This window comes from Oncorhynchus masou, chromosome 30, assembly GCF_036934945.1.
Source record: "Oncorhynchus masou masou isolate Uvic2021 chromosome 30, UVic_Omas_1.1, whole genome shotgun sequence".
Lineage (NCBI taxonomy): Eukaryota > Metazoa > Chordata > Actinopteri > Salmoniformes > Salmonidae > Oncorhynchus > Oncorhynchus masou.
The window spans coordinates 64,736,681-64,753,145 of NC_088241.1; the positions used below are offsets into that span (position 1 = coordinate 64,736,681).

A 16,465-nucleotide genomic window follows, 5' to 3' on the forward strand; every position below is an offset into this window, starting at 1 on the left:
TATCTATCCACCTCTACTTACCCATTGGCTCCGCCTCTATTACCATTGGCTATCTATCCACTCTACTTACCCATTGGCTATCATTCCACCTCTACTTACCCATTGGCTATCAATCCACCTCTACTTACCCATTGGCTATCAATCCACCTCTACTTACCCATTGGCTATCTATCCACCTCTACTTACCCATTGGCTATCTCCATCCACCCATTGGCTACTTACCCATTGGCTATCTATCCACCTCTACTTACCCATTGGCTATCCATCCACCTCTACTTACCCAATGGCTATCAATCCATCTCTACTTACCCATTGGCTATCAATCCACCTCTACTTACCCATTGGCTATCAATCCACCTCTACTTACCCATTGGCTATCTATCCACCTCTACTTACCCATTGGCTATCAATCCACCTCTACTTACTCATTGGCTATCTATCCATCTCTACTTACCCATTGGCTATATATCCACCTCTACTTACCCATTGGCTATCTATCCACCTCTACTTACCCATTGGCTATCTATCCACCTCTACTTACCCATTGGCTATCTATCCACCTCTACTTACCCATTGGCTATCAATCCACCTCTACTTACCCATTGGCTATCTATCCACCTCTACTTACCCATTGGCTATCTATATACATTCTACTTACTATGGCTATCATCCACCTCTACTTACCCATTGGCTATCAATCCACCTCTACTTACCCATTGGCTATCTATCCACCTCTACTTACCCATTGGCTATCCATCCACCTCTACTTACCCATTGGCTATCCATCCACCTCTACTTACCCATTGGCTATCAATCCACCTCTACTTACCCATTGGCTATCAATCCACCTCTACTTACCCATTGGCTATCTATCCACCTCTACTTACCCATTGGCTATCCATCCACCTCTACTTACTCATTGGCTATCAATCCACCTCTACTTACCCATTGGCTATCTATCCACCTCTCTCGTGGTAATGGCTGGAGCGGAATCAGTAGAATGTTATCAAATACATCCAATCCCTGTTATCTATGTGTTTGATTCCATTCCATTCACTCCGTTCCAGACATTACTATGAGCCGTCCTCCCCTGAGCAGCCTCCACTGGATCAGAGGACGTGTTCAAGCTTTTAATGTACCTCAGTTTGACGCAATAAAAATGAACGAAGACCGTGAAATATCTCCCCCCTTTTGGTTGGTTAATCCTGTAAATGTCAGTCTCTTTTCCCCTTTCCCCACTTTTTGTGTTTCCTCTGCTTATAAACCCTGCAATTTCTGGAACATCCTTTGAGCTGGTAAATCTTTTATAGTGCTGTAAAAATGGATTAGGAGCAAATGTTCCATGTCCTCAAAAAAAATGTATCTAGACCTTCCAGAGCTTGGTCTTGGCATCGGGACTTTTCATAATGCATTTAACAGATTGCTTATAAAAATAAATAAAAAACTCAAATGTTGCCTACTGTGGTAGATGTCTTACTACGATGAAACCACTGTTTATAAGGGATACATCATGATGCATCATGGGAAACCACTGATTATAAGGGATACATCATGATGCATCATGGGAAACCACTGATTATAAGGGATACATCATGATTCATCATGGGAAACCACTGATTATAAGGGATACATCATGATGCATCATGGGAAACCACTGTTTATAAGGGATACATCATGATGCATCATGGGAAACCACTGTTTATAAGGGATTCATCATGATGCATCATGGGAAACCACTGTTTATACGGGAAGCAGCGTGGGACATCAGAGACGTCAAACTGACTTGTCAATGCTGCTTTCTTGCCAATACTTACACTCCCTACTGTGTCTCCTACTGAAACCATCTGACATCAGAGGCTCCCTCCCAAATGGCACCCTTTTGCCATTGGGCTCTGGTTAGAAGTAGTGCACTATATATGGAATAGGGTCCCATTTAGGACACAGACAGACACACCTCAACCTGTTTGCCTAGCCCTACCTAAGAGACAGGTGACAGCCCTACCTGAGAGACAGGTGACAGCCCTAACTGAGAGACAGGTGACAGCCCTAACTGAGAGACAGGTGACAGCCCTACCTGAGAGACAGGTGACAGCCCTACCTGAGAGACAGGTGACAGCCCTACCTGAGAGACAGGTGACGGTGGAGGGTGACAGCGGAGCCCGGTCCTCCTCCCTGAGCCCTGTCCTCCTCCCTGAGCCCTATCCTCCTCCTTGAGACCTGTCCTCCTCCTAGAGCCCAGTCCTCCTCCCTGAGCCCTGTCCTCCTCCCTGAGCCCTGTCCTCCTCCCTGAGCCCGGTCCTCCTCCCTGAGCCCTGTCCTCCTCCCTGACCCCTGTCCTCCTCCCTGAGCCCTATCCTCCTCCTTGAGCCCTGTCCTCCTCCCTGAGCCCTGTCCTCCTCTCTGAGCCCTGTTCTCCTCCCTGACCCCTGTCCTCCTCCCTGAGCCCTATCCTCCTCCCTAAGCCCTGTCCTCCTCCCTGAGCCCTGTCCTCCTCCCTAAGCCCTGTCCTCCTCCCTGAGCCCTGTCCTCCTCCCTGACCCCTGTCCTCCTCCCTGAGCCCTATCCTCCTCCTTGAGCCCTATCCTCCTCCCTAAGCCCTGTCCTCCTCCCTGAGCCCTGTCCTCCTCTCTGAGCCCTGTTCTCCTCCCTGAACCCTGTCCTCCTCCCTGATCCCTGTCCTCCTCGCTGTGGGTTCCCTGGGAAGTGCTGAGTGAACAAAGGGCCAGGTGGTGAAGGAGAGGGTCTTACATGTCCCAGAGGGACACAGGTCAGATCAGGTGTGACCTCTGTGGTTAACAGCAGTGTTTCTCCTACCCGTGGCGGCGGGTTGTCTGACTTGGTGCGTCATTTTACTAGTTCACCTGACACCAATATCCGTTTTCCTCTGGGAAGGTCATTATGGGATATTCTGAGGTGGAATTAGATTGCGAGTTAAGGGCACGTTCGACATAGCAGTCGAAGGTCGAGACGACAAATCACCTTGCGTCATAAATACCTGCTCAATATTATTTGTTGATCAGTCTGTCACAATTTACCCATGATGCATTAATGTTTTGATGCTCTCAAACACAGCCTGTGTCTGTGCCCCTCTCCAGGTAACCCTGCAGCTCTGGGGAAGTCCCTCAAGGAGGACGCTTCTGAGGCATCCAGCCAAGAGGAAGTAGTGTGTAAGTAACCCCCCCACCCAATCCGGTTCACCCCCCCCACACAGTCCTCCCAACTCCCTACTCATTCCAACATGGTCACCCCCCCTAACACAGTCCACCCTACTCATTCCAACATGGTCACCCCCCAACACAGTCCACCCTACTCATTACAACATGGTTACCCCCCAACACAGTCCACCCTACTCATTCCAATATGGTTACCCCCCAACACAGTCCACCCTACTCATTCCAACATGGTTACCCCCCAACACAGTCCACCCTACTCATTCCAACATGGTTACCCCCCAACACAGTCCACCCTACTCATTCCAACATGGTTACCCCCAACACAGTCCACCCTACTCATTCCAACATGGTTACCCCCCAACACAGTCCAACCTACTCCCTACTCATTCCAACATGGTTACCCCCCAACACAGTCCACCCTACTCATTCCAACATGGTTACCCCCCAACACAGTCCACCCTACTCATTCCAATATGGTTACCCCCCAACACAGTCCACCCTACTCATTCCAACATGGTTACCCCCCAACACAGTCCACCCTACTCATTCCAACATGGTTACCCCCCAACACAGTCCACCCTACTCATTCCAACATGGTTACCCCCCAACACAGTCCACCCTACTCATTCCAACATGGTTACCCCCCAACACAGTCCACCCTACTCATTCCAACATGGTTACCCCCCAACACAGTCCACCCTACTCATTCCAACATGGTTACCCCCCAACACAGTCCACCCTACTCCCTACTCATTCCAATATGGTTACCCCCCCAACACAGTCCACCCTACTCATTCCAACATGGTTACCCCCCCCAACACAGTCCACCCTACTCATTCCAACATGGTTACCCCCCCCCCCCCACACAGTCCACCCTACTCATTCCAATATGGTTACCCCCCCTCAACACAGTCCACCCTACTCATTCCAACATGGTTACCCCCTCCCCCAACACAGTCCACCCTACTCATTCCAACATGGTCACCCCCCAACACAGTCCACCCTACTCATTCCAACATGGTTACCCCCCAACACAGTCCACCCTACTCATTCCAATATGGTTACCCCCCCAACACAGTCCACCCTACTCATTCCAATATGGTTACCCCCCCCCCCCCCCCCCAACACAGTCCACCCTACTCATTCCAACATGGTTACCCCTCCCCCAACACAGTCCACCCTACTCATTCCAACATGGTTACCCCTCCCCCAACACAGTCCACCCTACTCATTCCAACATGGTTACCCCCCAACACAGTCCACCCTACTCCCTACTCATTCCAACATGGTTACCCCCCCCAACGCAGTCCACCCTACTCCCTACTCATTCCAACATGGTCACCCCCAACACAGTCCACCCTACTCATTCCAACATGGTTACCCCCCAACACAGTCCACCCTACTCATTCCAATATGGTTACCCCCCAACACAGTCCACCCTACTCATTCCAACATGGTTACCCCCCCCCCCCCCAACACAGTCCACCCTACTCCCTACTCATTCCAACATGGTTACCCTCCCCCAACACAGTCCACCCTACTCATTCCAATATGGTTAACCCCCCCCAACACAATCCACCCTACTCATTCCAACATGGTTACCCTCCCCCCAACACAGTCCACCCTACTCATTCCAACATGGTTACCCCCAACACAGTCCACCCTACTCATTCCAACATGGTTACCCCCCCCAACACAGTCCAACCTTCTCATTCCAATATGGTTACCCCCCAACACAGTCCACCCTACTCCCTACTCATTCCAGTATGGTTACCCCCCCCAACACAGTCCACCCTACTCATTCCAATATGGTTACCCCCCCCAACACAGTCCACCCTACTCATTCCAGCATGGTTACCCCCCAACACAGTCCACCCTACTCATTCCAACATGGTTACCCCCCCCAACACAATCCACCCTACTCATTCCCACATGGTTACCCCCATCCCCCAAAATAGTCCACCCTACTCATTCCAATATGGTTACCCCCCAACACAGTCCACCCTAGTCATTCCAAAATGGTTACCCCCCCAACACAGTCCACCCTGCTCATTCCAATATGGTTATCCCCCCAACACAGTCCACCCTACTCATTCCAACATGGTTACCCTCTCCCCCCAACACAGTCCACCCTACTCATTCCAATATGGTTATCCCCCCCAACACAGTCCACCCTACTCATTCTAACATGGTTACCCCCCAACACAGTCCACCCTACTCCCTACATTTCGTTTTCACCAGGGGAGGGTGCACAAGGCCTGAGATGAAGTCCAGTTGTCCTGTCTAACTTCTCTCTCTCTGTCTGACTCCAACTTTTATGTCTCCTGTCGATTTGTGGAAAGCCTGAACTGTCTCTCTGTCTGCCTCTCTATTTCTGTCTGTCACTCTCTCTTTCTATCTCCCTCTCTCTATCTCTCTCTGTCTCACTCTCTCTCTCTGTCTGTCTCTCTTTCTGTCTGTCTTTCTCTCTTTTCATCTCCCTCTCTCTGTCTCTCTCTGTCTGTCTGATTCTCTCTATCTCTCTCTCTGTCTGATTCTCTCTCTGTCTGATTCTCTCTCTCTGTCTGATTCTCTCTATCTCTCTCTCTGTCTGATTCTCTCTCTCTGTCTGATTCTCTCTGACTGTCTGATTCTCTCTATCTCTCTCTCTGTCTGATTCTCTCTCTCTGTCTGATTCTCTCTATCTCTCTCTCTGTCTGATTCTCTCTCTCTGTCTGATTCTCTCTGACTGTCTGATTCTCTCTATCTCTCTCTGTCTGATTCTCTCTCTCTGTCTGATTCTCTCTATCTCTCTCTCTGTCTGATTCTCTCTATCTCTCTCTCTGTCTGATTCTCTCTCTGTCTGATTCTCTCTGTCTCTCTCTCTGTCTGATTCTCTCTCTCTGTCTGATTCTCTCTCTCTGTCTGATTCTCTCTATCTCTCTCTCTGTCTGATTCTCTCTCTCTGTCTGATTCTCTCTGACTGTCTGATTCTCTCTATCTCTCTCTCTGTCTGATTCTCTCTCTCTGTCTGATTCTCTCTATCTCTCTCTCTGTCTGATTCTCTCTATCTCTCTCTCTGTCTGATTCTCTCTCTCTGTCTGATTCTCTCTCTCTGTCTGATTCTCTCTATCTCTCTCTCTGTCTGATTCTCTCTCTCTGTCTGATTCTCTCTGACTGTCTGATTCTCTCTATCTCTCTCTGACTGTCTGATTCTCTCTCTGACTGTCTGATTCTCTCTCTGACTGTCTGATTCTCTCTCTGATTCTGATTCTCTCTATCTCTCTCTCTGTCTGATTCTCTCTCTGACTGTCTGATTCTCTCTATCTCTCTCTCTGTCTGATTCTCTCTCTGACTGTCTGATTCTCTCTATCTCTCTCTCTGTCTGATTCTCTCTCTGACTGTCTGATTCTCTCTCTCTGTCTGATTCTCTCTATCTCTCTCTCTGTCTGATTCTCTCTCTCTGTCTGATTCTCTCTGACTGTCTGATTCTCTCTATCTCTCTCTGACTGTCTGATTCTCTCTCTGACTGTCTGATTCTCTCTCTCTGTCTGATTCTCTCTATCTCTCTCTCTCTGTCTGATTCTCTCTCTCTGTCTGATTCTCTCTGACTGTCTGATTCTCTCTGACTGTCTGATTCTCTCTATCTCTCTGACTGTCTGATTCTCTCTCTGACTGTCTGATTCTCTCTCTGATTCTGATTCTCTCTCTGACTGTCTGATTCTCTCTATCTCTCTGACTGTCTGATTCTCTCTCTGACTGTCTGATTCTCTCTCTGATTCTGATTCTCTCTCTCTGACTGTCTGATTCTCTATCTGATTTTCTGATTCTCTCTCTCTCTCTGACTGTCTGATTCTCTCTATCTCTCTCTGACTGTCTGATTCTCTCTCTGACTGTCTGATTCTCTCTCTGACTGTCTGATTCTCTCTATCTCTCTCTGACTGTCTGATTCTCTCTCTGACTGTCTGATTCTCTCTCTGATTCTGATTCTCTCTCTCTCTGACTCTGATTCTCTCTCTCTGACTCTGATTCTCTCTCTCTCTCTCTGACTGTCTGATTCTCTCTCTGATTCTGATTTTCTCTCTCTCTGACTCAGATTTTTTTTCTCTCTCTCTGACTGTCTGATTTTCTCTCCCTCTCTGACTGTCTGATTTTCTCTTTGACTGTGATTTTCAACTGAATCTGATTCTCTCTCTCTGACTCTCTGAATCTCTCTCTCTCTCTCTCTGACTGATTTTCTATTTCTCTCTCTGACTCTGATTCTCTCTCTGTCTGTTTTAAAATAATATATATATATTTCAAATGTAATATGATTGGCTCTGTCTCTAGCTCTCTGATTCTCTCTTTCTCTCTCTCTCTCTCTGATTCTCTCTTTCTCTCTGACTCTCTGATTCTCTCATTCTGACTCTCTGCTTCTCTCATTCTGACTCTCTGATTCTCTCATTCTGACTCTCTAATTCTCTCTTTCTCTCTCTGACTCTGATTCTCTCATTCTGACTCTCTGATTCTCTCTTTCTCTCTCTGACTCTCTGATTCTCTCATTCTGACTCTCTGATTCTCTCTTTCTCTCTCTGATTCTATTTTCTCTCTCTCTCTCTCTGATTCTCTGTTTCTCTCTCTGACTCTCTGATTCTCTCATTCTGACTCTCTGATTCTCTCTTTCTCTCTCTGACTCTCTGATTCTCTCATTCTGACTCTCTCCCTTGCATTTCTGAGGCTATATATTGCCCGTCGTCCATGCTCTGGCTTCGCAGGCTAATCACAGCCCTAGGGATGCTAATGCTAGCCCCTGTGGTGCTGTGGTATAGCCTTTGTATAGCACACAACGCAAATATTCCGGGTAGCCATTTGATTACCTGTTCAGGAGTCTTATGGCTTGGGGGTAAAAACTGTTGAGAAGCCTTCTTGTCCTAGACTTGGCGCTACAGTACGCTTGCCATGCGTTATTAGAGAGAACAGTCGATGACCGGGGTGGCTGGGGTCTTTGACAATTTTTAGGGCCTTCCTCTGACACCGCCTGTTGTAGAGGTCCTGGATGGCAGGAAGCTTGACCCCAGTGATGTATTGGGCCGTACGCACTACCCTCTGTAGTGCCTTGCGGTCAGAGGCCGAGCAAATACCATGCAGTGATGCAACCAGTCAGGATGCTCTCCATGTTGCAGCTGTAGAACCTTTTGAGAATCTCAGGACCCATGCAAAATCTTTTTAGTTTCCTGAGGGGGAATAGGTTTGTTGTGCCCTCTTCAACTGTCTTGGTGTGTTTGGACCATTCTAGTTTGTTGGTGATGTGGACACCAAGGAACTTGACGCTCTAAACCTGCTCCACTACAGCCCCGTCGATGAGAATGGGGGCGTGCTCGGTCCTCCTTTTCCTGAAGTCCACAATAATTTCCCTAGTCTTGGTTCCGTTGAGGGATAGGTAGTTATTCTGGCACCACCCAGCAAGGTCACTGACCTCCTCCCTATAGGCTGTCTCGTCGTTGTCGGTGATCAGGCCTACCACTGTTGTGTCGTCTGCAAACTTAATGATGGTGTTGGAGTCGTGCCTGGCCATGCTGTTGTGGGTGAACAGGGAGTACAGGGGAGGAATTGAGCATGCACCCCTGGGGAGCTCCAGTGTTGAGGATCAGCGTGGCAGATGTGTTGCTACCTACCCTCACCACCTGGGGTCGGCCCGTCAGGAAGTCCAGGATCCAGTTACAGAGGGAGGTGTTTAGTCCCAGAGTCCTTAGCTTAGTGATGAGCTTGGAGGGCACTATGGTGTTGAACGCTGAGCTGTAGTCAATGAATAGCATTCTCACATAGGTGTTCCTTTTGTCCAGGTGGGAAGGGAAGTGTGGAGGGCAATAGAGATTGCATCATCTGTGGATCTGTTTGGGCAGTATGCAAATTGGAGTGGGTCTAGGGTTTCTGGGATAATGGTGTTGATGTGAGCCATGACCAGCCTTTCAAAGCACTTCATGGCTACAGACGTGAGTGCTACGGGTCTGTAGTCATTTAGGCAGGTTACCTTGTGTTCTTGGACACAGGGACTATGGTGGTCTGCTTGAAACATGTTAGTATTACAGACTCAATCAGGGACATGTTGAAAATGTCAGTGAAGACACCTGCCAGTTGGTCAGCACATGCCCAGAGCACATGTCCTGGTAATCCGTCTGGCCCCGCAGCCTTGTGAATGTTGACCTGTTTAAAGGTCTTACTCACATCGGCTACGGAGAATGTGATCACACAGCAGTCCGGAACAGCTGATGCTCTCATGCATGCCTCATTGTTGCTTGCCTCGAAGCGAGCATAGAAGTGATTTAGCTCGTCTGGTAGGCTCGTGTCACAGGGCAGCTTGCGTCTGTGTTTCCCTTTGTAATCTGTAATGCCACATCTAACGAGCATCAGAGCCGGTGTAGTATGATTAAATCTTAGCCCTGTATTTACGCTTTGCCTGTTTGATGGTTCGTCGGAGGTCATAGCAAGATTTCTTATAAGCTTCCAGGTTAGAGTCCCGCACCTTGAAAGCGGCAGCTCTACCCTTTAGCTCAGTGCGAATGTTGCCTGTAATCCATGGCTTCTGGATGGGGTATGTACGTACAGTCACTGTGGGGACGACATCATCAATGCACGTATTGATGAAGCCAGTGACTGATGTGGTGTACTCCTCAATGCCATCGGAAGAATAACCGGAACATGTTCCAGCCTGTGCTAAACAGTCCTGTAGTTTAGCATCTGCTTCAATCTGACCACTTTTTTTTATAGCCAGAGTCACTGGTGCTTCCTGCTTTAATGTTTTGCTACTCAATTGTTTGCTACTCACTGATCTCACTAGGTATGGAAACGAGTGTTGATGTGAAACGTTGATTAAAATTCATTGGTTTCCTGTCAACTATGAATGAATAAATGAATGAATAAATGAATGAATAAATGAATGAATAAATGAATGAATAAATGAATGAATAAATGTCTTCAAACCCTTCAGATTTGGATCCATACGTTCTGGGACACCGGAAGAAACATATCAGCAATAGACCCTGTCATAGGTAGGCACCCTATTGAAACATATCAGCAATAGACCCTGCCATAGGTAGGCACCCTATTGAAACATGTTCAGCAATAGACCCTGCCATAGGTAGGCACCCTATTGAAACATGTCAGCAATAGACCCTGCCATAGGTAGGCACCCTATTGAAACATGTCAGCAATAGACCCTGCCATAGGTAGGCACCCTATTGAAACATGTCAGCAATAGACCCTGCCATAGGTAGGCACCCTATTGAAACATGTCAGCAATAGACCCTGCCATAGGTAGGCACCCTATTGAAACATGTCAGCAATAGACCCTGCCATAGGTAGGCACCCTATTGAAACATGTCAGCAATAGACCCTGCCATAGGTAGGCACCCTATTGAAACATGTCAGCAATAGACCCTGCCATAGGTAGGCACCCTATTGAAACATGTCAGCAATAGACCCTGTCACCCTATAGGTAGGCACCCTATTGAAACATGTCAGCAATAGACCCTGCCATAGGTAGGCACCCTATTGAAACATATCAGCAATAGACCCTGTCATAGGTAGGCACCCTATTGAAACATGTCAGCAATAGACCCTGCCATAGGTAGGCACCCTATTGAAACATGTCAGCAATAGACCCTGTCATAGGTAGGCACCCTATTGAAACATGTCAGCAATAGACCCTGCCATAGGTAGGTACCCTATTGAAACATGTCAGCAATAGACCCTGCCATAGGTAGGCACCCTATTGAAACCTATTGAAACATGTCAGCAATAGACCCTGCCATAGGTAGGCACCCTATTGAAACATGTCAGCAATAGACCCTGCCATAGGTAGGCACCCTATTGAAACATGTCAGCAATAGACCCTGCCATAGGTAGGCACCCTATTGAAACATGTCAGCAATAGACCCTGCCATAGGTAGGCACCCTATTGAAACATGTCAGCAATAGACCCTGCCATAGGTAGGCACCCTATTGAAACATGTTCAGCAATAGACCCTGCCACAGGTAGGCACCCTATTGAAACATGTCAGCAATAGACCCTGCCATAGGTAGGCACCCTATTGAAACATGTCAGCAATAGACCCTGCCATAGGTAGGCACCCTATTGAAACATGTCAGCAATAGACCCTGCCATAGGTAGGCACCCTATTGAAACATGTCAGCAATAGACCCTGCCATAGGTAGGCACCCTATTGTCCCGACACCGTAGTAGGTGGCATAGGTCACCCTATTGAAACATGTCAATTCAGACTGTAAATAACATCTGTGTTCCAAATTTTCCAATTGACAAGCATTGAAAGATTTGAAATTGAACCCTCCATTGTACTTCATGTCAGCAATAGACTGCATTGACTGGGATTGAAATGGAATTGAAACAACCAGCAAGGTAGAAGTTGCCATAATCACTTGAGACTACCTGATGATTATGGTCTGGAATGGGGATAGATTAGCCTGATCCCCTAGATCTGTGGTTAGGAGTGCCTCCTTCTGTCAAATAGACCCTGCCATAGGTAGGCACCCTATTGAAACATGTCAGCAATAGACCCTCCAGTGCAGATATACACCATTGTTTGTTAGACTGATGAAAGACCTGAAAATGATCCTTCTTGCCCCTACCCTTATTTCCCGAGCAATAGACCCTGCCATAGGTAGGCACCCTATTGAAACATGTCAGCAATAGACCCTGCCATAGGTAGGCACCCTATTGAAACATGTCAGCAATAGACCCTGCCATGACTGGACCCTATTGAAACCTGTCACGCAATAACCCGACCAGGAGGCCTAGACCCTTGGTAGGCACCCTATTGAAACATGTCAGCCCAGAGCAGGTGAGACAGACACATGTCATCAATAGACCCTTACGCAAAGCTACACCCAAAATGGCCCCAATATTCCCTTTATAGGCACCCTATTGAAACATGTCAGCAATAGACCCTGGGGGCACCCTTCTGAAACATGTCAGCAATAGACCCTAGGGTGCCATTTGAAACATGTCAGCAATAGACCCTGCCATCTCACAAATGTCAGCAAAAGAAGTTACAGTTGTTGCTAAGCAATTAAACCATTGTTTTTTTGTTTTTGTTGTCATGTATCATGTTCAAATGTATGAACATGTCAGCAATTTGCCATAGGTTGGCACCCTATTGAAACATGTTTGTAGGTAGACCCTACTTGAAACATGTCAGCAATAGACCCTGTTAGGTAGGCACCCTATTGAAACATGTCAGCAATAGACCCTGCCATAGGTAGCACCCTATTAAACATGTCAGCAATTAATTGTCAGCAATAGACCCTGCCATTTGTAGGCACCCTTTGAAACATGGATGACCCTGCCATAGGTAGGCACCCTATTGAAACATGTCAGCAATAGACCCTGCCATGGCACCCTATTGAAACATGTCAGCAATTAGACCCTGCCATGGTATGCACCCTATTGAAACATGTCAGCATGACCCTGTGTGTGTGTGCACCCTATTGAAACATGTCAGCAATAGACCCTGCCATAGGTAGGCACCCTATTGTCCCGACACCGTAGTAGGTGGCAGGGTCAATCCCATATAAAATCCTTGTCAATTCAGACTGTAAATAACATCTGTGTTCCAAATTTTCCTAATTGAAAAGCATTGAAGAGATTTGAAATTGAACTTCACATTGTACTTCCTGAATTGACTGGAATTGAAAAGGAATTGAACCCAACCCGAGAAGGTAGAAGTTGCTCCTAATCACTTGAGACCACCTGATGATTATGGTCTGGAATGGGGATAGATTAGCCTGATCCTAGATCTGTGGTTAGGAGTGCCTCCTTCTTCAAGTGGTAGCCCCCCCACTCCAACCAGTGCAGATATACACCATATGTTTGTTTCTGATGAAAGACCTGAAAATGATCCTTATCCCCCTTACCCCTTTTTCCCCCTACCCTTCTTTCCCGATGCCAAAAGTTCCCAGGGCGAGAGCGTTCGAAAGGGGTCACACAGCCTGCCTGACTGGACGAGGAAGACCTGCACGCTTCAACCCGACCAGGAGGCCTCTGGGGGCCCAGAGCAGGTGAGACAGACACATGCTACATTCAAAGTTACACAAAGCTACATCCAAAATGGCCCCCTATTCCCTTTATAGCGCACTACTGTTGACCAGGGCCAAAAGGGGGTTCTGTACAGGAAGTAGGGTGCCATTTGAGATACAGACTAATTCTCACAAATACAAAAGAAGTTACAGTTGTTGCTAAGCAATTAAACCATTGTTTTTTTGTTTTTGTTGTCATGTATCATGTTCAAATGTATGAACAGGCATTTTGATTGGTTGTTTTTTGTGTGAACTTTTAAAATGGCCATAGCCGCGGGGTTACATAGTCTGAGAAAGAGTTAATTTAGACCAGGCAGACATGTCCTATTTTAAGATGGATGATCTCTACTTCTGCCCTGTAGCATGTGTTGTGTCAATGACCCAATTAGGGCTGATGCTCTGTATAAGCAACATACGTGTGTGTGTGTGTGTGCGTGTGCGTGTGCGTGTGCGTGTGTGTGTGTGTGAGCATGTTATATTCTTATTTACAATAAAAGTGACTCCAAAATGACACACAACATTATTTACCATTAATTTCTATTGGGCACAAAATAATCTGAAACACAACCCAAAACAAACTGCAAATGCATCCAACAAGTTTGTAGAGTCACAAGTTTGATGTAATCATTGCGTGTTAAGAACATGGGACCAAATACAACACTTGACTACATTTAATACACTTTAAGAGTAAATACCAATGACACCTTCAAATGGGGGGATTAGATACATGAAGATATACAAATATTAAATAAAGTAAACATAAAGTGCTTTCATTTCTAAACTGTAAAACTGATACACAAAGTATGAGAGAGCATGTCAAAGGTATGTGGACAACTGCTCGTCGAACATCTCATTCCAAAATCATGGGCATTAATATGGAGTTGGTCCCCCCTTTGCTGCTATAACAGCCTCCACTCTTCTGGGAAGGCTTTCCACTAGATGTTGGACCATTGCTGCTATAACAGCCTCCACTCTTCTCGGAAGGCTTTCCACTAGATGTTGGAACATTGCTGCTATAACAGCCTCTACTCTTCTGGGAAGGCTTTCCACTAGATGTTGGAACATTGCTGCTATAACAGCCTCCACTCTTCTCGGAAGGCTTTCCACTAGATGTTGGAACATTGCTGCTATAACAGCCTCTACTCTTCTGGGAAGGCTTTCCACTAGATGTTGGAACATTGCTGCTATAACAGCCTCCACTCTTCTCGGAAGGCTTTCCACTAGATGTTGGAACATTGCTGCTATAACAGCCTCCACTCTTCTGGGAAGGCTTTCCACTTGATGTTGGAACATTGCTGTGGGGACTTGCTTCCATTCAGCCACAAGAGCATTAGTGAGGTTGGGCTCTGATGTTGGGCGATTAGACCTCACTCTGTGCATCGGGGGAATTGTCATGCTGAAATAGGAAAGGGCCTTCCCCAAACTGTTGCCACAACGTTGGAAGCGTAGAATCATCTAGAATGTCATTGTTATGCTGTAGCGTTAAGATTTCTCTTCACTGGAACCATAAAAAACAGCCCCAGACCATTATTCCTCCTCCACCAAACTTTACAGTTGGCACTATGCATTCGGGCAGGTAGTGTTCTCCTGGCATCTGCCAAACCCAGATTTGTCCGTCGGATGGTGAAGCGTGATTCATCTGTTCAGAGAACGCGTTTCCACTGAATCAGAGTCCAATGGTGGGGAGCTTCACACCACTCCAGCTGACGCTTGGCATTGCGCAGGGTGATCTTATGCTTGTGTGCGGCTGCTCGGCCATGGAATCCCATTTCCTGAAGCTCCCGACGAACAGATATTGCACTGACGTTGCTTCCAGGACAGACGAGGACAGACGATTTTTACAAACCACGCGCTTCAGTACTCGGCTGAACTGTTGTTGCTCCTAGACGTTTCCCATTTCACAATAACAGAACTTACAGTTGACCGGGGCAGCTCTAGCAGGGCAAAATCTCTGAGCTCTTCAGTAAGGCCATTCTACTGACAATGTTTGTCTATGGAGATTGCATGGTGGTGTGTTCGATTTTATACACCTGTCAGCAACGGGTGTGGCTGAAATAGCCAAATCCACTCATTTGAAGGGGTGTCTACGTACTGCTGTATATATAGTGTATGTTTATAGTGTTTATAGTGTATGTATGTGAATACCCTTGTATATAAGTTGACATTCTGTACTGTCACCTCATATAACACATTGTATCCCAAATCCAAAATGCTGGAGTACATAGCCAAATTAAATATTTTAGCTTTACTGTACAAATACGTTGGGGAGAGTACCTGTGTGTGTGTGTGTGTGTGTGTGTGTGTGTGTGTGTGTGTGTGTGTGTGTGTGTGTGTGTGTGTGTGTGTGTGTGTGTGTGTGTGTGTGTGTGTGTGTGTGTGCGTGTGCGTGTGCGTGTGCGTGTATGCATGTGTTAGTGCATGTTTGTGTCTGTGTGTTTGTGCTCCAAAGTCAAGTCCAGCTCAGCAGCAATACGAGTGGTATCAGCGTTAGCCAGGGTGAGGCGCTCTGCCCTTTGACTCCCCCCTCCCCACACGCTATAGCTCTGGGTCAGAGTCCAGCAATGCCTCATTCATGGGGCCCTCGTCATGTGACAGGGGTTACGTAACAGGCAACAGCTCTATGGCATTCCTGCTCTGGCAAATAGTGTAATGGAGCTACAGTATATGTTTTAAAGGCACAAGGTAACTTCCTCCTAGAGAGCAAATGGGTGTTCAGGGTTTTGCTCCAGCCCTACTTTAACACAGCTAATTCTATCTATCTGGTCCACAGCATCAGGGCAGTGAGAAGAGGGGCAACCACCCTGCCAGCATGAGGCAGCCACTGGGACCAGACAGGTAATCACCGGCTATATCAATGGTCAACCCACCAGGCAATCAGGAGTTGGAGTGCTGACTTTTCAGTTTGGCCTTTTAGATACCAATGCATGAGATTATATAGATATGGGGACCTGATCCTAGATCAGGCTCTGGATACAAAACGGCCCCTGCACTACATCTAGGGTCTACTGAGAAAAGCCAGTGAGAGCATTTGAACGAAGCAAGAAGACAGTCGATCACCTGACCCAGTGATTACAGTCATTATTACCCTCCTTCAAAAAGGGTCCTCACATTGACTGACAGTGAAGAGACTTCCCTGCACAGACATACCGGCTCAACACTGAGCCAGCTGACAGTACAGTTTCTACATTGTGATAGGTGTTGCTTCGTAGACACATTTATTTGTTGTCTTTGGCTGTAGATTG

The 16,465-nt window shown here is 47.1% G+C and overlaps 1 protein-coding gene across 2 annotated transcripts in view; it reads left to right on the plus strand.

Annotated features, from left to right (window-relative positions):
- Positions 1-16,465, plus strand: part of LOC135522935 (zinc finger CCHC domain-containing protein 2-like) — an 84,781-nt gene that overhangs the window by 57,647 nt on the left and 10,669 nt on the right. For both annotated transcript variants that reach the window (XR_010452746.1, XM_064949650.1), the window contains exons 7-10: positions 3,096-3,167; positions 10,120-10,180; positions 13,100-13,205; positions 15,994-16,058. Coding sequence is in view for 1 of the 2 variants with exons in the window: in XM_064949650.1 (XP_064805722.1) it covers positions 3,096-3,167; positions 10,120-10,180; positions 13,100-13,205; positions 15,994-16,058 (304 nt within the window). In the remaining variant the exon portion in view is untranslated. The remainder of the gene's footprint in view (positions 1-3,095; positions 3,168-10,119; positions 10,181-13,099; positions 13,206-15,993; positions 16,059-16,465) is intronic.